At 44.6% G+C, this 26,796-nt stretch overlaps 2 protein-coding genes across 4 annotated transcripts in view; one reads left to right on the top strand and one right to left on the bottom strand.

Moving 5' to 3' along the window:
• Cdip1 (cell death inducing p53 target 1) overlaps positions 1-9,603 on the top strand; it is a 24,334-nt gene extending 14,731 nt beyond the window's left edge. For all 3 annotated transcript variants that reach the window (XM_031361172.1, XM_031361163.1, XM_031361180.1), the window contains exons 2-6: positions 5,340-5,406; positions 6,066-6,157; positions 6,703-6,858; positions 7,471-7,744; positions 7,840-9,603. In XM_031361172.1, coding sequence (XP_031217032.1) covers positions 6,073-6,157; positions 6,703-6,858; positions 7,471-7,744; positions 7,840-7,951 — 627 coding nt within the window. In that variant the 5' untranslated portion in view covers positions 5,340-5,406; positions 6,066-6,072 and the 3' untranslated portion in view covers positions 7,952-9,603. The remainder of the gene's footprint in view (positions 1-5,339; positions 5,407-6,065; positions 6,158-6,702; positions 6,859-7,470; positions 7,745-7,839) is intronic.
• A 636-nt stretch (positions 9,604-10,239) lies between these two features.
• On the bottom strand, positions 10,240-24,037 carry Hmox2 (heme oxygenase 2). Its single transcript, XM_031361153.1, has 6 exons — positions 23,843-24,037; positions 13,659-13,774; positions 12,570-12,687; positions 11,354-11,845; positions 10,603-10,729; positions 10,240-10,514 (listed from the first exon to the last, which is right to left on the bottom strand). The coding sequence occupies exons 2-6, from the start codon at positions 13,736-13,738 to the stop codon at positions 10,387-10,389; spliced, it is 945 nt and encodes a 314-aa protein (XP_031217013.1). The 5' UTR covers positions 13,739-13,774; positions 23,843-24,037; the 3' UTR covers positions 10,240-10,386.
• Positions 24,038-26,796: the final 2,759 nt, after the last annotated feature.

Genomic DNA, 26,796 nt, shown 5'->3' with positions numbered 1-26,796 from the left:
AGGCTGGCCTTGAACTCAGAAATCTGCCTGTCTCTGCCTCCCAAGTGCTGGGATTAAAGGCATGCGCCTTGCTTTGTATCATTTGAATTTTAGTATGTGTGCTGCCAAAGCAAGCACAGCTTTATTAATTCTTGGTGTGTGTGTATGTATATAGCTTTTGAACACTGTGTGTGATACAGTGTGAGGCATGCAAGAAAACTTTAAGATTGATAGCCACATCAAGACTGATGGCTGTCTGGGAGTAAATCATATATGTAGTTGTAGTTATTCAAGTTATGGTTCAAAATAGCTGGTTTTCCCCCTCATGCTCTGAAAAACAACTGTCAGAGGGCTAGAGGGATAGCTCAGCAGTTAAGAGCACTTGCTGCTCAGTCCTAAAGACTAAAGCTCAGATCCCAACACCAACCTCAAGTGGCTCACAAATGCTTGTAACTATAGCTCAAGATACTGACATTTTCTTCTGGGCTCCAAAGCCACCCATAAACACACCTTAGCAGACAGGTAAATAGACATAAGCACACTTTTATTTTTTAATGCAGTTTCTGGGGCTGTTAGTGGCAAAGTGCATATAAAGCATTTGAGATTCTAAGTGCCTCCTTCTGTGCTCCCCACCTTCCCCAAAGAATTACCAGCACAAACTGGTGATTTAGGCATGCAGAGATTGAGTGAGTTAGTGATTTAGCATTCATGTGTTGAATACAAACAGTAATTCCATACTATAGGGATACAGTTTTTGTCTCTATGTTGCTAGGTAACTTCTTTGCATTTATTTTCTGTGTGAGGGTATGTGTGTACCATAGCACTTGCATGGAGATAGACAACTCTTTGAGTTGGTTCTTCACTTGTTATGGGTTCCAAGGATCAAACTCAGGTTCCTAGCCTTGCATAGCACACACTTTCACATATTGAGCCATCTTCATGGCCCCACTGGTTTGGATTAAAAAATAAAATTATGTGTATGAGTCTTAGGCAGGGTTCCTGGTGCCTGTGGATATCAGAAGAGGGCATTGGATTCTCTAGAACTAGATTGTTGTGAGCTACTGTGTGGATGCTGAGAACTGAACAAGTGCTCTTAACTGGTGAGCCATCTCTTTGACCCTTGGTTTGGGTTCTTTGAGGCCTTGTCTTACTCTATAGCTCAGCTTACCACAGTCTTCCTGCCACAGCCTCCCAAATGCTGAGCCACAATTCCTAGATAAACTTATAATTGTAGCCACTGTTAAATTTTGTTCTATTGATGAGTATTAATTGGGATTTTGGAAACTTAATCTGCTCCTGTGAGCTCAATATTTATGATTGATTGATTGATTTTTGGTGGTGGGGATTGAACCTAGGAACTTGCATATGTAAGGAAATTGCTCTCCCTAAGCTACATCCTTATTCTTGAACTAATTTTTTTGTTTTATTTTTGTCTTTTAGAGACAGGGTTTCTTTGTGTAGCCCTCGCTGTCTTGGAACTAGCTCTGTAGATCGGATGGTCTTGGACTCACAGAGATCTGCCTCTGCCTACTGAGTTCTGTGATTAAAGGCTTGCACCACTACTGCATGACCGAACTAATTTTTAAAAATTCTTTAAAGTACTTAGATATTTTCTAGTACCCTATTGAGAGATAGTCTATTTTAAGTCCTTGATAATCTGGTATAAGGAAGTCCACAGAACGAAAGTTTGGAGAACCATTTGGTCTTGTAGACCTGGAAAAAGTCATGTCAGAAAGTCCCTCTGAGCCTTGTCCTCCCTGTCACCTTTTGCCTCATCACCTCAGTACTTGTCTTTAGTCCTGTGAGAACTTGTGCACAGAGCTGACCAGGCTGATTGCCCCAGTAGGTCTCAAGATTCAAAATTCCCCTTTCCTCTCCTAGACTTGGTAGAATGACTGCTCACTGGCACTCTGGGAAATAGAAAGACCATGAGAGTATGTTGGTTACCCTCTGTTGCAGTGTGTAGGAGTTTCAACCAGAGAATTAAGTTTGCCTTCAGACCCTACAGCTGTGCTGGCTAAGAGATATGCACTCTGCTGTCTCTCCACTCCAAGGGGTCCTGTATAAGCAGATAGGCTGCCAAGCTCTGCCTTGGCATTAGATCAATTGCACTGCATAATAAATAATTGAGAGCCAAACAGAATGCCAGAGGCAGTTCTCAGGCCCCTCAGGCCTTGTACTTGAAACTTCTCTAGGAAGCAAGAGACCCAGAGAGGAAAGCAGCTGAACATGGGACACCAAGAGTCCAGGCTTCAGTTCTTTGTCACTTTCCATCCCATGTCTTTTTTTTTTAAATCACAACAGCAATTTGTTGAAGTGATAAAACACCGTAACCCAAAGCAGCTTGGGAAGGAAGGGTTGTTTATGTTTACAGCTTACAGTTACAGTCTATCACCATCAAGGTGGGAAGGAGGGGTTGTTTACGTTTACAGCTTACAGTTACAGTCTATCACCATCAGGGGAGCCAGGACAGGAGTTCAAGGGGAAACCTTAAAAAACAAGCAAGACCAAAAAGCACTACTTACTGGCTTGCTGACAGACTCACAGGGTTATTACAGCCCACCATGGGCTGGCCACTCCTACGTCAGTTTGCAATCAAGAGAACATACTGTGGCTGGCAAGATGCCTCAGGGGTAAGAGCACTGACTGCTCTTCTGAAGGTCCTGAGTTTGGATCCCAGCAACCACATGGTGGCTCACAACCACCCGTAATGAGATCTGATGCCCTCTTCTGGTGTGTCTGAAGACAGCTACAGTGAATTATGCCAGAGCGAGTGGACTGGAGCGAGCAGGGCTGGCAGAGGTCCTGAGTTCAATTCCCAGCAGCCACATACATGATAGCTCACGGCCATCTGTACAGCTACAGTGTACTCATATCCATAAAATAAAAAAATGATAATAAAAAAGAAAACATACTGAAGGTCAGTCTTACAGAGGCAGTTTTTCAGTTGAGGTTCTTGTTTCCCAGGTGTGCCAGGTTGACAAGATTAGGTATCATACCACGAAATACTGCCTTCGGGGTCCTATTTTGGAATCATGTTCTTTTCAAAGTACAGCCATATGCTACATAATGTTTTGGTGAAGGATGAATTGCATATAAATCAGGATCCCATAAGATTAAGTGTTTTTATAGCCGTCTTAGTTACTATAATCTGTGGTGTTTATACTACATTGAATGACCTAACTATTTGTAAGAGTGATTTCCCACTGTTTAATTATGTTTGGTGCTTTTCATATGTTAATAGAACTTTATAGCTAAACTGCAGAGCACCTCTCAGCAGGGCTTCCTCCCCATGCGTGTACTAGAGATTGAGTTCTGTCTGGGACTGGGAAAGGAGGTTTCTCATGCAGGAAGGTAAAGGCCCTGGACTTGAGGCCAGGTTTGTCTGACTCCAGATCTCTTTGCTGTCCATTCTGTTTACTGGATACAAGGCTGACCCTTTCTCCTCTGAGGGAGCAGGAAATGGAGTTCTGGTGCTTTGCTGACCCCACGATACAAGATTGCGTGTTTTGTTTTGTTTTGTTTTGTTCCTCCTTGGAGCTGAGTCATATTCGACATGGCCTGGGCTGGGAGTTGGGGAATAAAGCAGTTTTGCTTAGTTTTATGCCTCTGTATGTAGTGTTCCCTAAGTTTTGGTAGGCATCTCAGAATGTCACATTCACCCTTGTTCCTGTGACATCTCCCATCTGGAGTTGTGCAGAGAAGCAAGAGCTTGGTCTGGTGGGTGGGCGTGGCCAAGCAAAGGTAAAGTCTGCAGCTCCCTGGTAGAGCTTCATACATAGTGAGGGGAAGGGTGGGGCACCCAGCAGGTTACCACTATGTGGTCCTTCCTTGGAACAGTCAGCACCCAAAGCAGCTGAGTGAAATGCTCATGGTATTCTAAACTCAGACATTATCTGTAGGTTGGGGTTGTGAAATTTGAGGGTAGCTTTGTAGTCCTATAATCTGAAGTAGTGGACGTGTTCCTGGAAGCCTCAGGTGTGCGCCTGCCTAAGAGAAGATGAGCTGAAGCTGCAGGTGGGCGCAGGCAGAGCAGTAACTCCCTGCAGAAGGCTGCGGAGGATATTAGGCTCTACTGATCATGAATGGGGTTTCTCAAGCGTGTATTAAAATTTGTCAGGTAGGATTTTATTGCTGTGAAGAGATACCATGACCACAGCTCTTTTTTTGTTTTGTTTTGTTTTGTTTTTTGAGACAGGGTTTCTCTGTGTAGCCCTGGCTGTCCTGGAACTCACTCTGTAGACCAGGCTGGCCTGGAACTCAGAAATCTGCCTGCCTTTGCCTCCCAAGTGCTGAGATTAAAGGTGTGCGCCACCACTTCCCCAGCCATGACCACAGCTCTTAAAAAAGGAAAACAAATGTTTTCCTTATAGTTGGGGCTGGCTTATAGTTTTATAGGTTTAGTCTATTATCAACAAGATGAGAAGTATGGTGGCCTGCTGTCAGCCATGGTGTTAGAGAAGTAGCTGAAAGTTCATCATCTTGATCCAAAAGCAGCAAGAAACTGGACTGTACCACTGGACATGGCTTGAGCATATATGGCATCTCAAAGCCTGCCTCCACAGTGACACACTTCTTCCAACAAGGCCACACTTCCTATAATTGCTACTCTTACGGACAAACACTAGTCTATGGGGGCCATTCCTATAAAGATCACCACAAATTTGACCCCAAAGCTTGGATCCAATTCCTCTGCCCCTGCCCCTGATTTGCTAAACTTAGGAAGTTGTCCTGGTGTATGCCTATAATCCTAGCACATGGTAGGCTAGGCAGGAGGGTGAAGAGTTGGAGGCCAGACTGGACTACACAGTGGGACTCTTATTTCAAGGCCAGAAAAAAAATTGAAGTGACTTGGTACTTAATGTGTTTGGACTTACTGTAAGTGCTCTGGCTTTGCTAAAAATGTCATTTTTTATTGAACATACCATAGTACTGGAGTTTTTCTATTTGTTTCTTTTCAGTTAATAAAAGGCAATCTCCACTTCAAATGACTAGTCTTTTATGTTAAATATAATGAAGGCAAGATCTGAATGTGTCTGTTTCTCCACTAATGCCTGATAGCAGGTACTCTGGACATTTGATGAAAGGAATAAAACAGATTGTTTCCTTTGACTGACACTTTCCTTTTCATACCTCCCAAGCAAAAGAGGAGACAAGCCAGTGCCAAACATCAACCCACTGCTAACTCCTTTTGTTTCAAGCATGGGTGTTGAATCCATAAGATGGAGAAAGGTGGGCACACAGAGGATTCAGCAGTTGTGCCACTTGGGAAGTGGAAGTAGTTAAGCTGTAAGCATGGGGAAATAGCATACGTGGAAGCCTGTAATTAAAGTATTGCTTTTTCTCTTTCCCTGAAATAGCCTCCGAGATCTGTCTCAGCTGAATTACTCTCACCTACTTCTGTTCTCTGTGCACCAGAAATCTGAGGTAAGAAATCATCCTTTTCCAAACCATGTTGCAGCAGCCTGTGGTAGAAGTCTGCCCCTCCATAGTTCTGTTAAGAGTTGGAAGACTGTAGGTGCCAAGCTTCCTTGGGTAGTGGCCAAGGTTAGGCTCCCAGACAGGATTGCTGGGCCTTGTCATCTGAGTTCTGTCCTTACCCTCCAGCTTCCAAAGAAATGTGGGTGACCATGGAGCAGTATAAAGGATGGTAGCTCTGGTAGGTTTTCCCTGGCAGAGGTAGAGTATCCCAGGTGTCAGAGGGAGCTCAGTGGTTGCTGATGCTCCGAAGGGTACTGCTGGATCTAGCCACCAACCCTGATCCTTCTCTCACTTTTTTTTTTTTTTGAAACAGGGTTTCTCTGTGTAGCCCTGGCTGTCCTGGAACTCACTCTGTAGACCAGGCTGGCCTCAAACTCAGAGATCCACCTGCCTCTGCCTCCCAAGTGCTTGGATTAAAGGCGTTCACTACCACCGCCCGGCTTCTGCTCTCACTTTTGAGAAAAGGAAATAGTAGAAGAGCTCAGGTCCCTGAGAGGAGCCAGAGAAAATACTTACATGCTCGGGTTGATGGGCATCTGAAGATGGTCACAACCTAGTGTGTTGGCCTTTCATGGAAGCAAGGAGCTAAATTTGTTTCTTCTTAGACCCAGGATGTCTAATGAGCCGCCCCCTCCTTATCCAGGAGGTCCTACAGCCCCACTACTGGAGGAAAAGAGTGGAGCCCCACCTACCCCAGGTAAGGGTGTTAAATTGTCATTGGTAATGGTCTGGGTAAGGTCCATAAATGGGACTGCTGGGCCAGTACCTTGTCATTGACTCTTTGTCTTAAGGGTCTTTCCTGACCTCTGCCTTCGGGGGTCCCTGATACAGCTCTCCAAATGTAGTTCAAGCTTTTCTTTTCTTTTTTTTAAGATTTCTTTATTTTATGTGTATGAGTATGCTGTAGCTGTACAGATGGCCGTGAGCCATCAGCTGGCTGCTGGGAATTGAACCCGGGACGGCCCTGCTTGCTCCTGCTCTGTCTCCTGTGTAATACACTGTAGCTCTCTTCAGATGCACCAGAAGAGGGCATCAGATCTCATTACGGGTGGTTGTGAGCCACCATGTGATTGCTAGGACACGAACTCAGGACCTTCGGAAGAGCAGTCAGTGCTCTTACCCGCTGAGCCATCTTGCCAGCCCCTAGTTGAGGTTTTTCAAATCCTGCTTCAGGGTCACTCTGTATCCTGCTTGTGTGTGGAGAGCAGCTGAGCCATCTTCTTTCTGCCCATCTCTATCCAGGCCGAACTTCTCCAGCTGTGATGCAGCCACCACCAGGCATGCCACTGCCCTCTGCTGACATTGCCCCCCCACCCTATGAGCCACCTGGCCATCCAGTGCCCCAGCCTGGCTTTGTGCCCCCCCATATGAATGCAGATGGCACCTACATGCCTGCAGGTTAGTTGAGACCCCAAATTCACTATGGTTATCGGTCATTCCATATAAAATGAAAATGGTAGCTAGGAGGAACTTGCCATCCACTAAGGAAGGTTACAGTGGCTCATGCTAAGGACTGTGGTAACATAGGAGCTTTTTCCTGTCAAGGACATAAGCCCCCAGTGGAGGCCTGGACCTTTGTTCACCAGTAGCTCACTGGTGCTACACTCAGGGCCAAAGTGTGTGGTTCCTGCAGTATCTGGGTTAGGTTGGGTTGTCGTTGGTGTTTCAAACATTGACTTGCAAAACCTTTGTGTGCACGAGAGGAATGATACTTTTCTTTTGACTTAAGTCCTTATCCTTGCAGGCGAATAGTCTTGGCATGCTAGAGGCAAGGAGGTTAAGTGGAGTTGAGCTATACTCCTAGCTCTCTGCCACATCGGTCTTGGTCTTAATGTGGTAGGGATCAAATGGGTCATTATAAATGATCACCTTGAGCCAAGGCCTCTTCCTGCTGGCACTCTGGCCCTCTTTGGGAAGACAGAAAGGAGCTGTGGGTTGTGCTCTGAGTGTTGAGATCCTATGTTCTGTGTTCTCCCAGCCAGCCAGTGATCTTTCTATGTGCTGTTCCAGGTTTCTACCCTCCTCCAGGCCCTCACCCACCTATGGGCTATTATCCACCAGGACCCTACCCACCAGGGCCCTACCCTGGCCCTGGGGGCCACACGGCCACAGTATTGGTCCCATCAGGGGCAGCCACCACGGTGACAGTACTGCAGGGAGAGATCTTTGAAGGCGCACCAGTGCAGACAGTGTGTCCTCACTGCCAGCAAGCCATCACCACCAAGATCTCCTACGAGATAGGCCTGATGAACTTTGTGCTGGGTTTCTTCTGCTGCTTCATGGGGTAGGTGTGGGGCACTGGTAAGTGGTGGTGCTGCTGGGGCTTTATATGCTGCCTGAGACTTCTCAGGCCTCAGCCTATCTCTGTCTTCAATTCAGGTGTGACCTGGGCTGCTGCTTGATCCCCTGCCTCATCAATGACTTCAAGGATGTGACGCACACATGTCCCAGCTGCAAAGCCTACATCTGCACATACAAGCGCTTGTGCTAACGGAGCCAGACTTGGACTCCCCCACCTATCAATCTGGCCCCATGTGCTTTGCTCCCCATGCTCAGTGGTCACTACCCCCTATCCCCCCAATTAGGGTTGGAAGTTCTGCCACTGTATCCTGGAAATCCTGTCCTCACCTTGCCTTTCCCTGAGCATCCGACTCTTCCAGCAAAAATTCTGTTGGATTTAAGGCCAAGGGCCAGTGGGTGGCATGGGGGTGGCACTGATCTTGTGTGTTGCTTGGACATTTGCAATTCAGAAGATAAGCTAGAGAGGCTCTCTTACTGGGGTCCTCATTTCTCCTTTTCTGTATAAAGTCCAGGCTGGTCCTTACTCTTCCTGGGACCAAAGGCACCCAGAGGCATCAGCAGGTCCCCAGAGTAGGCCTACAGGGTTGTTCCTGACCTGCTGGAATGAAGTCAGAGTGTCATCTAAAGTTAAGTGGACCCAAGCAAGACAGGGTCTTAAGGCCTGGGTTTAAGTGGGGTTTGTTGTCTGCAGTACTGAGATAGGGAAAGAAAGAATGACTGCCAACCCTGGACCTCAGAACTCTCAAGTATGGAAACACCCAAGAGCTGCCTGGTATGAGGCAAAGAGGATCCTGGGCTATTTAAAGCTCTGGTAACCAAGAAGAACTTGCCCTTGTTCTCGCCTAGCTTCTTTGAGTTGGTCAGTGTGCAGAGCTCCTTTCTGGCCATACCTCTGTGAACCCCTGTATTTTCTGGGGCTGGAAGGAATGAATGCCCATGAGCCTGTCCTGTCTACTTCTGTCTCTGTGCTGTGTGGGGGTGCAACTTCTGCCTGGTGGTTTGTTGACATGGCAGATCAGAAGCACCTCCTTGTAGGTTCATTGGTCTCTGGAATAAGTGCCAGCCTTTTTGCCATAGTTGGCTTGCTTCCATATTGGAGCTCCTCAGTAGAAACAACTGTGGCACTGGGCTGGGGACCAGGAAGAAGTCATAAGTGGTGGGAGTATCCTAGGGCCATGAGTCGTGCCCAGGGTGTAAACCCAAACCTGTCCATTTCTTGAATGGTCTGTGAATATGCCCATGTGGACGCTGTATCCTGCTGCTGTCCCTCTCCTGGTCTCTCTCACTGCATGGCCTCTTATCACTGTGAACTGTGGCCTGGTCCCAGTTTGTAGTTTCATTAAATTGGCCCTTTCACTCCCCTGCCCTGGGCTTCTGCTGTCTTGCCTGGCTTCCTTCTTTTCGGAGAGACAGGGTGGGACTACAGGTAGTCTAACGGCAGACAGGAACCTGGGCCTGGGAAACAACACATTTAAGAACCCACTTTACACCAAACCAGAATTATATATAGACCTACCCTGGGGAACCTAGCTGTTCTGGGCCAGGACATTTGTTTCTGCCGTTTGCATAATTAGATGTCCAGGCTGCAGAACCTGAGAACTGGAGCCCTGTCCTAGCTTAGTGACCTCCTAACCTATAGCTATTGCTCTTTCGTCCTTAAACAAGATGACACAACTGAAGATGACACACTGAAGTCTTGGCACTCAGTTCTTGGGAAAATCAGTCGTCTGAACTGTGAAGGTGGTGGGCTCAAGTCTTTTTGAGTTTCCCTGCTGTTCTACCATTTTTTCACACAAAGACTTTTATAGGAATAGATTCTACTAATAAAAATATTTAACTTCATATTTCTTTTAGACCATGCATTGTTTAAATCTAAGTATGTGCTTTTGAAATAAGAAACCTTAAGGAATTTGAGTTAGAAAAATCACAGGTCCAAGCAGATATTAAGGATCTTTTATGGTGTTTAGCATGAATACATGCAAATAGAAGGTGCCAGGAAATTGGCAAGAACTGTCATGAAAGAGGATGCCCATTTGTATGCAGCGTACCGCGGGAAGAAGGGAAGTGTGTGGCGTTTGTTTTTAGAGGGCTGTGGCAGGTACACCAGTCAGTAGAGTCAGACCAGGCTAATAGGGAGATCCTGGTTATGCAGAATAAGCTCTTGTAGGCTTTGGAGGTAGGAATACATAACTTCCACTCCAAAAGACTGTCAAAAAAGGCCTAGAAAACTGAGCCATCATCAGCTGGCATGACCTTTCCCACAAACACTAGGTGTATGGGCATCTCACTCACAGCATGGCAATGACCATTCCAAATCTGCTAAGAAAACAACGTACTCAGGCCTCCTACATGGCAAAAGCCCTGGAGCACTGCCAGAACTGAAGTGTGAGACTGACCTGCAGTAGAGCATTGGCTGCTAATAGAGTGACAGCCTTTGTCTGGTGTGTACCAGGCTGGCAGAGAAGATGCTGTTAAGCAGAGGCTCTAATGTCTGGCTTTTATTGGTTGCTTGTTTTCTCAAACCCAGCATTAAAAAAGTCACCTGAGGTGGTAGTTTTAGGCAGAGGTGGAGATGGGGAAGGAACAGGTCACTTGGGGTAGGATGCAAACAACATGACAGGTCCTTCACATGTAGTACCAGGCCAAGAGTCCAGCTAGCAAGGCCACACTGGCAGCTAGAATGAGCTGCAGGCTAGGCTTCCTCAGCACAGCCATGGTTGTCCGGAAGGGGCAGTTGCTGCCTCCTAGGGTACCTGCATGCAACACAACATAAGACATGGCATCAGTGGAAGGCAATGAGATACTTGCTCCAGAAATGTTAGTTCAGGACCCACAACCTACCTTTGTCTGGCTGAGCAGCATAAAAGGGGCATTTACGTACATCTCCCTTCCCATCATGTACTGGGAGCCCATCCTCCAGGGTTTCTCTTGCTAGCATGGAGCCAGTCTGGTCCAGTTCACTGAATATCTGAGGAGCAGAAATTATCAGAGGCCGTCCCCAAACTAAGGAGACTCAGAATTTACACCCTACAGATAACCCATGGAGAAGCTAGAGCCCAGATAAACCTGATCAGGACTGCACACCAGCTGAACATCAAACCAGAAAAGTGAACACTATCCTGCACATCTCAGTGGGAGCCCAGGTGACGGCTACTAACAACTCTACTTGAGTGTCCACACCATGTTACTAAGGACAGAAATGCCTTCTGTGATATCAGCCCTACTTGAGACTTATAAAACCTACTTACTCTACTTCCCAATGAATTTGGCTCCATACTAAGCAATATTTTTATATCAATATTTGCTACAAAATGAGGAAACTATCCATTCCTCAATCCTGACATCCTGTAGTGAGATAGAGGGAAATAGGTATATTTCAGACATTTCAAATGCTGGGGCCTTGCTCTTTCCAGCACTAGTCATGGGCCTCAAGCTAAGCCTTACACTGCTCCATGCTCCCTGATGGCTAACTGGTTCCCTCACCCTTTTCTAGGGCATGGAGGAGCTCATTTGTCATGCTTTGACTCTACTGCTAAAACGATCAAATTCATGCATCCATGGATCAGGTTCCATGGTCAGTGCCTAGTAATACCTGCATATTATATTCAAAGGCTTTGTTGGCTTCCTCCACAATCCTCTCTTTGGTCTTCAAATTCAGGTCCAAGGCATTCATTCTGGCGCGGTAGAACTGCTTGAATTGCTGGGCATTGTCCACATGCTCAAACAGGTAGAATTGGGTCCCTTCCCCAGTACTGGGGAGTTTTAGTGCCCTCTGGGCCACCTTCTTCAGCACCTGGCCTCCCGAAAGGTCCCCCATGTAACGAGTGTAAGCGTGGGCCACCAGCAGCTCTGGCTCATTTTGCCCTACATAGTGAATCCGATCCACATACTTCTGGGCAGCCTCAGAGCACTTCACCTGCTCCTCCCAGTTTTCACCAAAGAAATACTCCATGTCCTTGATCAGTGCTTCCTTCCGATGTAGCTCCGTGGGGAAATATAAGGGGGCAAAGGCTGGGTGGTCCTTGTTGCGATCCATTTCCTCCTCAAGGGCTGAATATGTGAAGTAAAGTGCAGTGGTGGCCAGCTGTGTGATGAAAGATTGTGGGAGAGAGCTATAAGCCAAGCTAGCAGCTCTAGAACCTACCATGTTTTTTTAAAAAAAGATTATATATATATATACATACTCATATATACTCATATATATATATATGAGTTATTTATCTGCATGCCAGAAGAGGGCATTATATCCCATTACAGATGGCTGTGAGCCACCATGTGGTTGCTGAGAATTGAACTCGGGACCTCTGGAAGAGCAGACAGTACTCTTAATGGCTGAGCCATCTCTCCAGTCCCCCCCCGGCCCTAACCCCCACCACCATGTTTTAAGAGTGCCTCAAGACAAAAGCCACTTGTCCAGTTCCCAAAGATCCAACTGTGACCCTTTTTAAATATATTTGACTACTTCAATACACCTAGGAAGCTTCTAGTGAATACTTGCAAATATATTTTTGTTACTCCATGGAGGCTAGGATAGCCATGACTTAACACCAGGAAAACAAATATATGTCTGGGCATGGTGGCACATACCTTTCATCCTCAGTACTCAGGAAGGTAAGGATGGAAGATCCAGGGTTAGGGCCCACATGGACTATGTAGCCAGACTGTCTCCAAGAAAAAGTAGAAAAAGACCCAGCAGCTTCTTTCTTAAAGTGGTTGCAGGGCAACTTCCTCAGCTGACTAAAGCCACCCCACCTCCCACTCCTTATTAGAGATTAGAAATCAACCCCATCTGACTGAGGGACACAAACCTTAAATAGCTCCTTCTTAATGTTTCCTTTCAAGAAGTCTTTGACAAACTGGGTATTTTCTGCCCGGTCATGTGCTTCCTTGGTACCTTCCTTCAGGAGCTCAGAAAGGTCTGCCATTCTGTGGGGGATGAATTTTGAGTGAGACAGTAGCCCTTTCCAGTTCTCCAGAAAGGACTAAAGGGCAAAAGATAGTTTAGGCCCAAGGTAGAGAACTGGAAGCAGGAGCTGCTCAGGCACTATTTCAGTCCAGCATAAGTGACAGCTTTGTCAGTGAGCTGAGCACAGGGCAAGATGTGACAATCTGGCACAAAAATTCAGTGGACATGAAGTTTACTATGGTCTCCTCAAAAGTGTCTGGATTGGTATCTGTTAGTAAGCACCCAAATGAATGCTGCTTTGCTTCTGTAGCCACCTAGTGGCTGAAGAACCAAAACTTAATCTATCCCAGAAATCTATTCCTTACAGGATGTTATGTGGATATGCCTAGGTATGGGAAAATGAGATAGTTGAGAGACAAAGACCAAGGTCTTGGTTGGTTTCTTCCTTTTTTTTTTTTGTCTATGAGTCAGCGTTTATGTGTAGCTCTGGCTATCCTAAAACTCGCTCTGTAGACCAGATGGCCTCAAGCTCAGAGATCCACCTGAGTGATTCCTAGTTTTGTATTTAACAGAATTATACAGGATAAAGTTACATCAATAAATGGATAAGGAAGAAAAGTATCATAAGGACAGTGGAACCCAGGAAGAGCTCCTGTGTTATCTCCACACTCCATCTGTTAGAATGAGAAAAATTTGGTTTTCTTGTGGTCTAGTCTCTGCAGTATTTTTTTTTTTTTTAGGAGATCATTTTGTATCACCCCACATCCTAAGAACTGGTTTATTAGCAAATATAGTAAGATTTAAGAAATAACTTAGCCAGTGACAGGACTCTAATGAGAAGCTAAGGAACAATGCGTAGCAGGGTCCAGTATCCAAACATCTATACATCTCAGTGCTGATGACCACCAACAGATTGAATCAGGCACACTGACAGGTGGCAGGGTAGATGCTGAGGCCTCCTGATAAGCAGCAGCCAGTTGCTCTCACTCACTTGGTATGGTTTTCCTTTGGTGCCATGGAGTTCTTCTCTGACTCATCTACCCCCTCCGAGGTCTCCACCTCTGAAGACATTCTGGCTGAGTAGTTTGTGCTGCCCTCACTCTGGTCCTGTAGAAACACAAGGAATTGATGGCTGAGTAACCTTTTTTGATGTAAACCAACATAACGGAGGAGACAGCCCCGCACCTCAAAGTTCTGCCGTTACTGGAAGCATTTCAGAATATGGACAGATCTGAAGATGGACAGTAGGTTATAATAATGCTTTGTTTGTTCTTAGGCAATACACATTGGCATTCAGAAGTAAATGGGATGATGCCGTCTGCAACTACTGTCAGCACTTAAGATGTATGTAGGGATGTGAAATAAGAAGGCAAAATTGTTGACAGTCTGGCTAAAAGGGATACAAAAGTTCTTTGTACTAGGCTTATCTTTTTTTGTGTGTATTTGAAATTATATATAAATAAAAAGCTACCAAAGACATAAAAGAAAACTACATTAAGAAAAAAAAAGATAAAAGTTCAGGAGCTCTCAGCTTAGTAAGCAATGCAAAGCTTCCATTTTACCACATAGTTTTTTACCTGTGTGGGCTACAAAGGAATGAGAACAGAGTATTGACAAGAATTTAGGATTTAGGTAAGCCCAGCTGTGTCTAACAGCTCCACTATAGAATAGAACAACTCAACAACCTGAGATACCTTCAAGTAAGGTCACCTAGCAAACTGTCCCCAGCCTAGCCTGTACTCTGTTGGGTGCATGAAATAATAAGCTAGCTAATTAATTCCCATGCCTACTTCAAGACTGAGCAAGGGAAGTACAATCCCATAATACAATAACATCATCCTCCATTCCTGGAGACTAGACTACTCTAGCAGTATATAAAAGGGACGCTCACTTGGGGAACTTTCTAGATGAGCAGTGTGGTACCACAACACCAACTAAGAAAGTCACTCATAAGGACAAAAATTCCAACTCTGGAGCCATATCTGGCCAAACTGGGCCAAGGAAAAAAACTATTTTCTACCTCAATCAGCACTTGTTTACTGAGTATTTTCCACAATTAGGTGTAAGAACAGCCCATAAGGTAGGAGTATATGTAGCTCAGGGTAAAGTGCTTGCCTAACGTGTGAGACCTTGGGTTCAAATGTACAGGACTGTAGAAAACACCCTTGAAAGCCGGGCACGGCTTTTAATCCCAGCAATTGGGAGGCAGAAGCAGATGGACCTCTGATTTTGAGGCCAGCCTGGTCTACAGAGCAAGTTCCAGGACAGTAAAGACAATCTCTGAAAAGATACATTTCCAAATCCTCTGTTGACATGCTCACTCTAGGATATACTCCTTTAAAATTGCTCATAGCAATTTTAATAATCATAATAATATATAGTCACACTATAAAGAAAATAAATTACACAACACAGCCTATCAGCCAAGGACACTAAGCTACTCAAAGGACAGTAAACAATGGAATGCTAACACAGCTATGGCAAGCTGATTAAGCTGTGATCATGCACACACACATTAAAGAATCCAAACCACTGATTACAACTATATGTAACAGCATACCATACTACAGGGCTGGGGGTGTGGCTCAGAGGTACATTTCTTGCCCAGCATGGATTACATCAGTATATAAGTACACTAATACTGATAGGAAATTTGGAAAACTCTTCTTATTAAACAACTTAACCAACTGGCTGTTTCTTTTACGTAGCATGATCCTATTAGAAAGAAAAAAAAGGGAAAGGGACAAATGCAAGGAAGGAAAGGGTAAAAAGGAAACCCAGAGATAGGAATAGGATGGTATAAGCAAACTAGTTAAGATATTTCCTGGGGCTGGAGAGATGGCTCAGCAGTTAAGAGCACTGACTGCTCTTCCAAAGGTCCTGAGTTCGAATCCCAGTAACCACATGGTGGCTCACAACCACCTGTAATGAGATCTGATGCCCTCTTCTGGTGTGTCTGAAGACAGCTACAATGTAATTACTTACAATAATAAATAAATCTTTAAAAGAAAAAAAAGGATATTTCCTGAACTAGTCAACAAGAAAGTCAGTCCTTGGCCCTTCTGCTACTGCAAATTCCAGAAAGGTCACTTCTGTGCACCCTCCCCCTTAAAAAAAAAAAAAGACTGCTACTTTATATTCTCAAACTGCCAGCTGTTTTTCCAATCAGCTACTGTTTTCATGCTAATACCTGACTTGAGTGAAGAAGCAAGTTCCTATCACAGAGACTTCCAGCAAGAGGTTCCTACAGACCCACCCAGATCATCTAGAACATCCACCTCAAAGACGCTGCTCCTAGCAAGTCACCACAAAGGCACCATAACTTTCTGAAATAACACGTTATTCAAAGAAACTCTCCTTCATGGAGACTAGCTCCAAAAATTTCACAAGGCCAGGTAATTCAGAGCACTGCTGCCCAGCAGAAATGTAACCTAAGGACTATATCATGATTCATTTGCCATCTGATGATCTAAAGAATAGTAAAGACTTCTTGTATTCATATTCTATCCTGAACACAGAAAAGGAATGGCAGGGTGACCTGCTCCCTGGAATGAGACAATGCTATAAGCCTGACTCATTGAGACACTCGTAGTAACACTCAGGAACAATGAATAAGTTTATGTCCCCAATATAAGTCACTGTTATTCTCCAATATGAGAAGGGAGGCCCACTTATGGCTGTTGTAAACATTCCTCACCAAGACTTGATCACAGTTCCCTCTGAATGGATTTCTGCTCAGTATCAGACTTATTGTCACTATGAGTCCCTGCCTACTTCCTAAAAGGCTGTCTACAGTTCAAGATTTCACCCCTATATAAAGTTGGCACCATCTTGCCCTATATGTGACCACCCTCAGTTAAACAAGAAGCTTCCTACCCAGCAGATGAAGATTTTCCTTAGATTCAGTTTATCAGTACACCTCAGAGCCTCCAATCTGTATTATAACTGTTAGAATGTACACACAGAATGCACTGGAAATACAAGCTAAATGAAAGTTATGTGTTGGGTGTGCAATTGGGTGCCAGTATAACATTTTAATTTAACTTCAGATCTGGTTCTTTGTTTTCTTTACTTTCCAAGTTTTAGTTGACAAATAATAATATATACTTATTGTACACAATGTGATGATTTTAAGCATGCATACATTGTAGCATGATTACACTGTCAACCTTAGGAAATGGAATTAGTATTAGGCATCCCTGGGTGAGCTTTTCAGACCATGCCAGAACAACCAGGAAATGACCAACAATAAACCCAGTTCCTGAAGGCAGCATGGATAGTAACTTGGTCTCTTTAGCACCACTTAAAATCTAGCATTTGTGTATGCCTGTTATTACAGCACTTGGGAAGTGGAAACAGGAGGATTGCCAGAAATGCCAAAGCCAGTTTGAGCTATATAGCAAGACCCTATCTGAAAACAATACAAAACAGTCAAGAGGGATGGGGAAGAGTAAAATCTAGCATTTGTAAGAATTGCACATAAACAGGATAAAATTGTTTTGATCGTGAGCCTGAAAAATCATTGTGGGTTCAATTCCTAGAACCCACAATGGTGGGTAAACCAATTCCCAAACAAGCCTACATTCACCCACACAAAGCACACCAAACTCCTCCCCTTAGTAATTAAAATAATTTTTAACAGAATTAACTAAGCCAGGTGGTAGTGGCACATGTTTTTAATGCCAGCACTCAGGAGGCAGAGACAGGTGGATGGATCTGAGGCTAGCCTGGTCTACAGAAGGAGTTCCACAACAGCCAGAGCCCTACAAAGAGAAAACATGCCTCAGGAAACAACCACACAACCCCTCCCCTACATACACACAAAACAAAAAACAAAAACAAAAACAAAAAAAAACCCCACAAAACAAAGAAACAAAAAACAAAACCAAAAAAAAATTAACTAATAAATACTAAGGGACCAGTTTTGCATTCCATGTAGCAAGTGGATGTAGAGAGAAAATGTTTTCTAGATTAGCTGCCACTCCACCTGGTATTGGTGAGACATGCTATGTGGACCTGCCAGTATACTGCAGCTACCTCTGGACTCCTACTTATAGCTAAATATTACTAGAACCCAGCTTATCTTCAAAAGTGGAAGGTGCAGCTTGACCCTGCATAAAGGGCCTGGTCTTTAGGGATAAAAATACTTAAGTTTAAGAGATGAAGTCTCCATATTCAGTAGCTCTTGGCACTGTATGAGTCATAATTTCCTGAAAGCTGAGTTTCCTCATCCATAAAACAGGCCAAGAAAAACTGCTTTACCTTCTCAAATATGCTATGAGGACTAAAATGAGATGCCTTACATGAAAATATTATATGAAATAATTTTAATGCTGCCTCAAGTGCTGATCTCTTATTGAGAAAGTGTTGGTAATATTTAACAACTGGGAAAGCCCTGGGTTTCACCCAAACTCAGTTTATTAACCTGGACACAGTGGCACGGTAGGCGGTGAAGACAGGAGGATCAGAAGTTCAAGGTTGGATATACAAGAGTTCAAGGTCAGCATAGAATACATGAGACGCTTTCCCAAACAACAAAAAAACTAAGAAATAAACCAGGCAGTAGTGGTGCATGCCTTTAATCCCAGCACTTTGGAGGCAGAGGGAGGTAGATTTCTGAGTTCAAGGCCAGCCTGGTCTACAGAGTGAGTTCCAGGACAGCCAGGGCTATACAGAGAAACCCTGTCTCGAAACAAATCAAATCAAATCAAAACAAAACAAAACACCTAAGAAATAGCAACTGGACAACTGTGAAACAATGAGGAAGTAAGTATGAGAAATCCAGCAAATTCATGATTCTAGACACGTCATGCCAGAAAACTCAGCCCTTCTGTGGCAGTGTAAAGAAATGGCAATGTTCTTTTCATGGTAAAACATGTGATCAAGGCAGGAAAGAATGCTCACACCAAGTGGCATTTTTTGGGCTTGCTCAGTTTAATTGTTAGCTGTCCTGGGGACAACAGACAGCTAAATCAATTCTAACCCAACAAAACATTTAATAACAGGGGCCTCTCAACACCCTATGGAGACCTCGTTATCTCGATAAACAGTTTCTGAGTTTCTGTAAAATGGCCTGTAGGGCAGTGGTCTGTTCAGGCAACTAAAGCTCAGTCCAGTAATAGGCCTAGAACCCTGGAGCCCCAGTGGGCAGTTTCTGCCTACAGGGGAGCAGAAGGAGTTCAGCTATAACTCCTGAGGTCTTTGGCTCCTGTTTCAGTCACAACCTCTCACAGCTGCCCCGCAGGAGATGTGTGCTCTATCAGGCAGACAATGCCCCAAGCTCCCAGCACTCTAGCTGGACCCTAGCCCCAGTCATCTGACCACAGCCAGGCATGCCTCGCCCCCAAAAAAGATGGCCACGGCTTATACAATATAAAGGGCGGTTTGCCCCCTCCTCCCTCTTGCTCTGACTCCCCTCTTGCTTCTTTTCTTCCTCTCTTGCCCTCTTTCCCCTCTTGCCTTCTCTCTCTCTTTCTCCTGCCCTTTGTTTTCTTCTCTTGCTTCCTTCTTTCCTTTCTCTCTCTCCTCCTCTTCTCTCCTTCCTCTCTACTTGACCGGCCTATTTTCTCTTTCCTATAATAAAATATCTCATTTATACATTGCCTCCTTTTTGACTAATGTGTCCCCCGCCACAGGCCTCAACAGGAGAGAGAGCTCCCAGGCTGAATCAGCGAGCCACCAGGCCCCACAATGGCCCAAGGTCTCTGAACTCTGACACTGTCATTCCCCAGGAAATCTAATACATAAGTTTCACTCTTTTTACATAAATTTCACTCTTTCTTCATTTGATTTGTTGAAGTTCAACTCCACAGTTCACTGAACAGATAGATGACTATTAACTTCTTGCTTTATCAAAAGCAAGACTAGACAGGAAATCCTGGAAAAGTAAAGACCCAGTGACAAAAACACACCCTTACAAATCTGGCTAAGAAGCAAGAAAGTTAAATACACAGGCTAGGTTAGTCCTTGGCAGAACACTTTCTAGTATTCTTGAGGCTCCAGCACTGGGGAGAAAAATCAGGGTGTAGTGGTGCATCCTTGTAATCTTAAAATTGGAGGAAAGGGGGGTGAGGCCGTTCAAGGTCAATTGTACTGGCTGATTTTGTGTGTCAACTTGACACAGGCTGGAGTTATCACAGAGAGGGGAGCTTCAGTTGGAGAAGTGCCTCCATGAGGTCCAGCTGTGGGGCATTTTCTCAATTAGTGATCAAGGGGGTAGGGCCCCTTGTGGGTGGTGCCATCCCTGGACTGGAGGTCTTGGGTTCTACAAGAGAGCAGGCTGAGCAAGCCAGGGGAAGCAAGCCAGTAACATCCCTCCATGGCCTCTGCATCAGCTCCTGCTTCCTGACCTGCTTCAGTTCCAGTCCTGACTTCCTCTAGTGATCAACAGCAATGTGGAAGTGAAGGCTCAATAAACCCTTTCCTTCCCAACTTGCTTCTTGGTCATGATGTTTGTGCAGGAATAGAAACCCTGACTAAGACAAATTGGTACCAGCATAGTGGAGTATTCCTGTGACATTCTGACCATGTTTTGGGGAAGACTGTGGAAGGACTTTGGAACTTTGAGCTAGAAGAGCCACTGGTTGTTAAGAACTCTGTGGGATGTTCTGCAGGAGCTTGGAAGATCATGTTGAGAATAGTGCAGAGATGGAGGCCTAGCTTGTGAAATTTCAGAGGGAAGATTAAAGACTCTTATCAGGGCCATGTTACTTTGATTGTGAAGATTCTGTGGTTCTGGTTAGCTGGGGCTGAAGTATCAGCTGTAATTAACAAGATACCAGAACTACTAAAGTGAAAACTGCATTGCTCGGACTATTGATGCTATGTTAGCTGGAGCTAAGAAATTAGCAGTGATTAAGAAGAGACCAGCATCATTGAGGTGACATCTTCTGGAAAGTGTTTTTTGAGAGCAAAGAGATAGCCAAGGTTGTACCTTGTGCTGCAGCAGGAAGAGTCACCCAGGTGGTACTGGTTTTGAAGGCCTGAAGTGGTCATGAAGAGCATTTGAGGCTCGGCACAGTGAGAGGCCATTGAAGGCCATTGGTAAAGAGGCAGCCTCAGTTTGCAATTGATGACCCAGGACTGAAGGGGTCATGCAAGGAATTGAGGCTTGGCACCATGAAGACAGTCTATGAGAGGCTATTGGTAAAGCCTAGTTACAGCAGTGTTTTGGAAATGCCAGTACCATGCCATGACCACCAAGGACAGCAGCAGCAGTGGAATACAGGCATCTGAAGCCTAGAAGACAAAGTGTGTGCTGCAAAGGTCAGAGCTGGAGACGTGACTCAAGCCCTTGGTGGAGCCCAGAAGATCGTGAGTTGGATCCCAGACACTGGTTTTGCTTTTGATTGTGACTGTGCCCTGATATTTTTCCCTCTTGAAGGAAGAACATATTTTAGTGGAGCCCACAGTTAAGAGACTTTGAATTTTAAAAGATATTGGACATTTTAAATAGATTGAACTTTCAATATGTAAAGACTGTGGGACTTTAGATCTTGGGGATGAATAAGAAAGTAAGGGTTGAGGCTTAATAGTGATGTGTTTGTGTGTCAAGTTGACAAGGAGTCAATTGTACTGGCTAGTTTTGTGTGCCAACTTGACACAGGCTGGAGTTATCACAGAGAGGGGAGCTTCAGTTGGGGAAATGCCTCCATGAGGTCCAGCTGTGGAGCATTTTCTCAATTAGTGATCAAGGGGGTAGGGCCCCTTGTGGGTGGTGCCATCCCTGGGCTGGAGGTCTTGGGTTCTACAAGAGAGCAGGCTAAGCAAGCCAGTAAGGAACATCCCTCCATGGCCTCTGCATCAGCTCCTCCTTCCTGACCTGCTTGAGTTCCAGTTTTGACTTCCTCTGGTGATCAACAGCAATGTGGAAGTGAAGGCTCAATAAACCCTTTCCTCCCCAACTTGCTTCTTGGTCATGATATTTGTGCAGGAATAGAAACCCTGACTAAGACAAGTAATCACTAATTTTCTTTCACTCAGGCACAAAGGCTGTCATCAGCTTCTTTAAAAACAAGAACTGTAAAGTATAGGATCAAAATACACTATAATATGTGTATGAAATTGTTTTAAAAAGTATTTTTTAAAAAGAACTGAGAGCTGGGCAGTGGTGGCACACACCTTTAATCCCAGCACTTGGGAGGCAGAGGCAGGGGAATTTCTGAGTTTGAGGCCAGCCTGGTCTAGAGTGAGTTCCAGGACAGCAAGGGTTACACAGAGAAACTCTGTCTCGAAAAACCAAAAACCAAACAAACAAAACTAAACAAACAAAAAAAAAGAACTGAGAAATGAAGAAACTACAGCCCTTCTAAGCATGGCAAACATGGCTCTGGCAGGCCTTGCCCTTCTCCCTAATTACCTCTGCCTTGCTAAATTACCTAGCCGCCAATGTCTATTCCTTCATTAGGCCACTTCCTCTGCCTGAGGCTGATCACTAAGTTCCAGCTATCAAAGTATTGAAGTCCAGCAATCAAAACTCCCCTTTGGCTCACTTAATTAACATGCCCAGTTAAAATTAAACACCTCATCCTAACAGGGTTTCCCCTTTACCTTTATAAACCCCCATTTGCCTGTGGGCTACATCTGTGTCCACTCTATCCAGAAGCAGTCTTTTGTCCCCCAAAACAGATATCCCCTCCCCCTCTCCCTTCTCTTCTATCTCCTGTCTTTGTCTCTGTTCCTCTAGGGCAAATAACTCTCTTGGTGCTGAGAACCTGATTTTGAGGTGTCCTGAGCTGACAGGGGTCCCTACAAGAATCACATTTCAGGCTGGAGGGGAGGGAAACAGTCAGCAATTAAGGTGGCTCCAAAATGCAAACCCAGTTCCCAACTAGTTTCCTCTCTAGTAACACAGAAAAGCCTCAGAAGCTATTCTCCTGTAAGGCAAAACATAGAAGACCATAGGCCATAAGCATGACAGATCTGGGTACTCCATCAGGCTCCAATGTTGAGCAGTGCTCCACTGACTATAAAGAAACTAAAATCAATGGGCCAAAGAGATGGTTCACTAAAGCACTGGCTGCCCTTCCGGAGGACTCAGATTCAATTCTCAGCACCCAGGAAACCTGGCACCCTCACATAGACATACATGCAGGCAGAATACCAATGCACATAAAAATAAATAAATCTTTAAAAAAGAGAGAGAAAGCTAAAATGAAACAATTGTAGAGGCTCGGTGTTGTTCCTTAGTCTAATGAGAGAGTGGGGGTACAGGATAGAGAGAAACTAAAATTTGGCTGGTGCTATAGCTCAATTGTATAGTGTTTGTCCAGCACAGACAAAATACCTGGGTTAAATCCCCAGCACTGAATCAACTGAGCATGTTGGTACAGCCCTGTAATCCTAGCACTCCAGAGGTAGAGGCAGGAAGACCAAAACTTCAAGGACATTCTTGGCTACAAAGTAAATGTGAGGCCAGCTTTGGCTACATGAAACACTGAGACAGTCAAGTTAGAACTAAATCTGAGCCATTCAGAATGCAAGAGATTCTTCCTGTGTCCCCAACTAGAACTAGTTTTCACTGGTTCGCACATGTGAGTTAGTGTAGTATTAGGATACACTCCAGGCTACACAGAAACTGAGGTACAGGCACCTATATCATACTGCATTTATTCCTATAGGAAAGTAATAAACTATAGTTAGTTTGTTTCAGGATGAAAAACATGACCCTATAATTTCTAGAATATAAATACTTAAGCTTCCATTTTAAAAGCTGGGAGCTGCCAGGTGGTGGTGGCACAGGCCTTTAATCCCAGCACTTGGGAGGCAGAGGCAGGCAGATTTCTGAGTTCGAGGCCAGCCTGGTCTACAGAGTGAGTTTCAGGACAGCCAGGACTCCTCAGAGAAACCCTGTCTCATAAAAAAAAAAAAAAAAAAAGGAGCTGAGAACACAGCTTAGTGGGTAAAAGCAACGAGGACCTGCATTCAGATTCATATGACCCATATTGAAACAGTGGCCCATCTACAGCCTCAGTTCTGAGGGTAAGGAGAAAGGCAGATCCCTGGAGTTCACTGACCAGCCAGCCTAGTCATATCAATGAGCAACAAGTTTAGTGAGAGAAACTGTTTCAACAAGTGTGGAAAAGGACCCAATGTTGACCTCTGGCCTCCACATGTACATAATTACACACACACACACGACTAAGAGGTGCTACTTCCTCTCTCTCAAACACCTACCTTGGCTCATTCAAATTATACAATCCAAGATGACTGCTCCTTGGTAAGTCCAACTTTGTTAAGAGGGCAACCCAAGGTGGTCCCAAAGGGGGAGGTGGCACACCCCAATACTCCGTGCCTGGAGAGAAACAGCCAGACCTATCAGGCCTTGGTGGAAAATAAAATCAGAGGCTCTGAAGGCATTCCTACACTAAAGAGTCACAATAGGGTCTCCACATCTCTATAGCACCAGTTGCCATAGTAATTGAGAGAAACAGAAGATCTAGATACAAGAATCAGCCAGAAGCGGGGATTCCAAGAGTGAGGACTCTCAGTGAGCTCCAGGAATCTCAGCTAGGAGGTTGTAGTGAAGGCTTTTATTCCTAGCAGTTGGGAGACAGGCAGGCAGAGAACTCTATGAGTTTGAGGGAAGGAGGAAGGGCAGGAGACAGGGAGAGAGGGAGGGAAGAAGGAAGGGAGGGAGGGAGAGAACCCATCTCTGTGTCAACTGTGTAATGATAACTTAAAATCTAAGCAGTCCTATGTGCTTCTGAAAATGTATACTAATGGGGCTGGAGAGTGGTTAAGAGCACTTGCTCTCCTTCCAGAGGGGTGGTTTACAACCATCTTTAACTCCAGTTCCAGGGGATCCAATGCCCTATTCTGAATCCCTGTGGGTGCCAGGAATGTAAATGGTATACATACATATATACATGCAAAACACACAACTAAAAAAAAAAACAGGAATAAATCTAATTTAAAAAATTTTGTAAAGAAAATGTATGTTGTTTGGAAAAGGTAGGATAAGAGGAGTGAGGAAAAAGTTCTGTAAGACCAGCAACAGTACAGAACAAGACTTTCACCAACTGGGACCTTCTACATTTCATCTAGTATCTGCAAGGGACTAGTACACGCTTCCTAGGAGCCTACAGAGTATGGTATTATTCCAAGACTTCCTAACAGTGACATTCCTAAACAAGATCAAGTAACTCCCATGGCTGGTTTATGTTTTATATAGCTTTGTATCTATGGTAGTAGAGAATAAAGCCCAGCTGATGGATCAAGAACAGCTTTGAGGGACTGTCAGGACTAAACTTTTATCTTACACTTTTTTCCTTCCTTAATGAGCAAGGCACCAGGAGTCTCTAGAATTGGGGGTCTTCAACTGTGTTCTCATTAAATAAGGATTGACTTACATACAGATAACTGTCCCATAGGAAGAGCCACATACTGGCATATAGACTCATCAAGTTTTTTCTATGATAAAATGCCTCTGGACTGGAGAGATGGTTCAGCAATTAACAGCACATACTGCTCTTAGTGAGAAACTGAATTCAAACACTCTATGTTATGTTAGTTACTAGCAGTAACTCTAGCTCCTGGGAATCTGAATGTAGCTTCTGGCCTCTGCAGGCAGCACACAAACATACTCAAATGTATACAAATATAATTAAAAATAAAATGCTGGGCAGCGGTGCTGTGAGCCTTTAGCCCCAGCACTTAAGAAGCAGAAGCAGGTGGATCTCTCTGAGTTTGAGGCCAACCTGGACTACAGAGTAAGTACCAGGACAGCCAGGACTACACAGAGACCCTTGGGGGGGTGGGGAACAGGGGTGTTGGTGGTAAAAAGGCTCTCAGATGCAGGTCAATATACAGGAATGTACTTTAATCCAATCAAACTTTATTTTTGCTGAGGATTGAAAGTAGAACTTTGCCGGGCGGTGGTGGCGCACGCCTTTAATCCCAGCACTTGGGAGGCAGAAGGCAGGTGGGTTTCTGAGTTCGAGGCCAGCCTGGTCTACAGAGTGAGTTTCAAGACAGCCAGGGATACACAGAGAAAAACCCTGTCTCGAAAAAAAACCAAAAAAAAAAAAAAAAAAAAAAAAAAAAAAGAAAGAAAGAAATTAGAACCTTATGTATATAGGACAAGCATCCTATCAAATGATCTATATCCTCAATCAAATTTTTAAGATAAATTCACAATCATTCACTCTTAGCAAAAAGTTACTTGCACTATACCTCATAATTAGCCGGCTGATGGTGGTACACTCCTTTAATCTCAGCACTTGGGAGGCAGAGACAGGCGGATTTCTGAGAAAAAACAGAGAAGCCTGCTGGCTACACAGGACAAGAGGCATCACATGGATGTGGTTGTAGTTAAAGCACAAGCTTTCCATGCTCACAATCAGGAGCAAACCCTGTACAAGCTTATGTGACAGAACATAAGGCAGGAACATCTACTTAATTTCTCTGAGTTTCTACTCTCTGTAGTAACAATTCTGCAAGGTAGTTATGAGGAATTAAATGAGTCTGAAACTGTCAAACTGCAGAGGATGATTAAATACATACACCTGTAATCCCCAAACTCAGACTGCTCAAACAGAAAGACAGGAGTCTGAGGCCAGCCAGAGATTCTGTCTCAAAAGAACATGCTGGATGTCGTGGTGCACAGTGTAATCACAGCAGTCAGGAAGCTGAAACAAGAGGATTGCCACAAATTTGGTGCCAGGCTGGTTTACATAGTATGTTCTAGGCCAGACAGGGCCATATAGTAAGACCTTATCTCAAAAAACATCAAACAAAAAAATGGGGAAGATAGCCAAGTGGTGATGGTATACATCTTTTGATGCCAGCACTTGAGAGGAAGAGGTAGGAGGACCTCTGTGAGTTTGAGGCCAGCCTGGTCTATAAAGCTAACTCCAGGATAGCCCTGAATAATACACAGAGAAAACCCTGTCTAGGGTGGGGGCTGGGGTGGGGAGGACAGGGCAAGAAAGCTCTTTAATATCAAGAAGAGAGGAAGGGAAGAAGAAAGGGAGGGAAAAAGGGAAGGAAGAAGGAAGGGAGGGAGGGAGGGAACCTAACCAAGCCAGTATTATTCTTTGTGGAGACATTATCAGGTCTATCTTGCCCACTTAGCAGAATTATACTTTTCCTAATAAGAGCTTGAGGAACTTAAGGCAAATCAGGACTCA

This window comes from Mastomys coucha, unplaced genomic scaffold (assembly GCF_008632895.1).
Source record: "Mastomys coucha isolate ucsf_1 unplaced genomic scaffold, UCSF_Mcou_1 pScaffold12, whole genome shotgun sequence".
In the NCBI taxonomy this organism is placed as follows: domain Eukaryota; kingdom Metazoa; phylum Chordata; class Mammalia; order Rodentia; family Muridae; genus Mastomys; species Mastomys coucha.
This window is presented reverse-complemented; position numbering and strand designations above follow the sequence as displayed.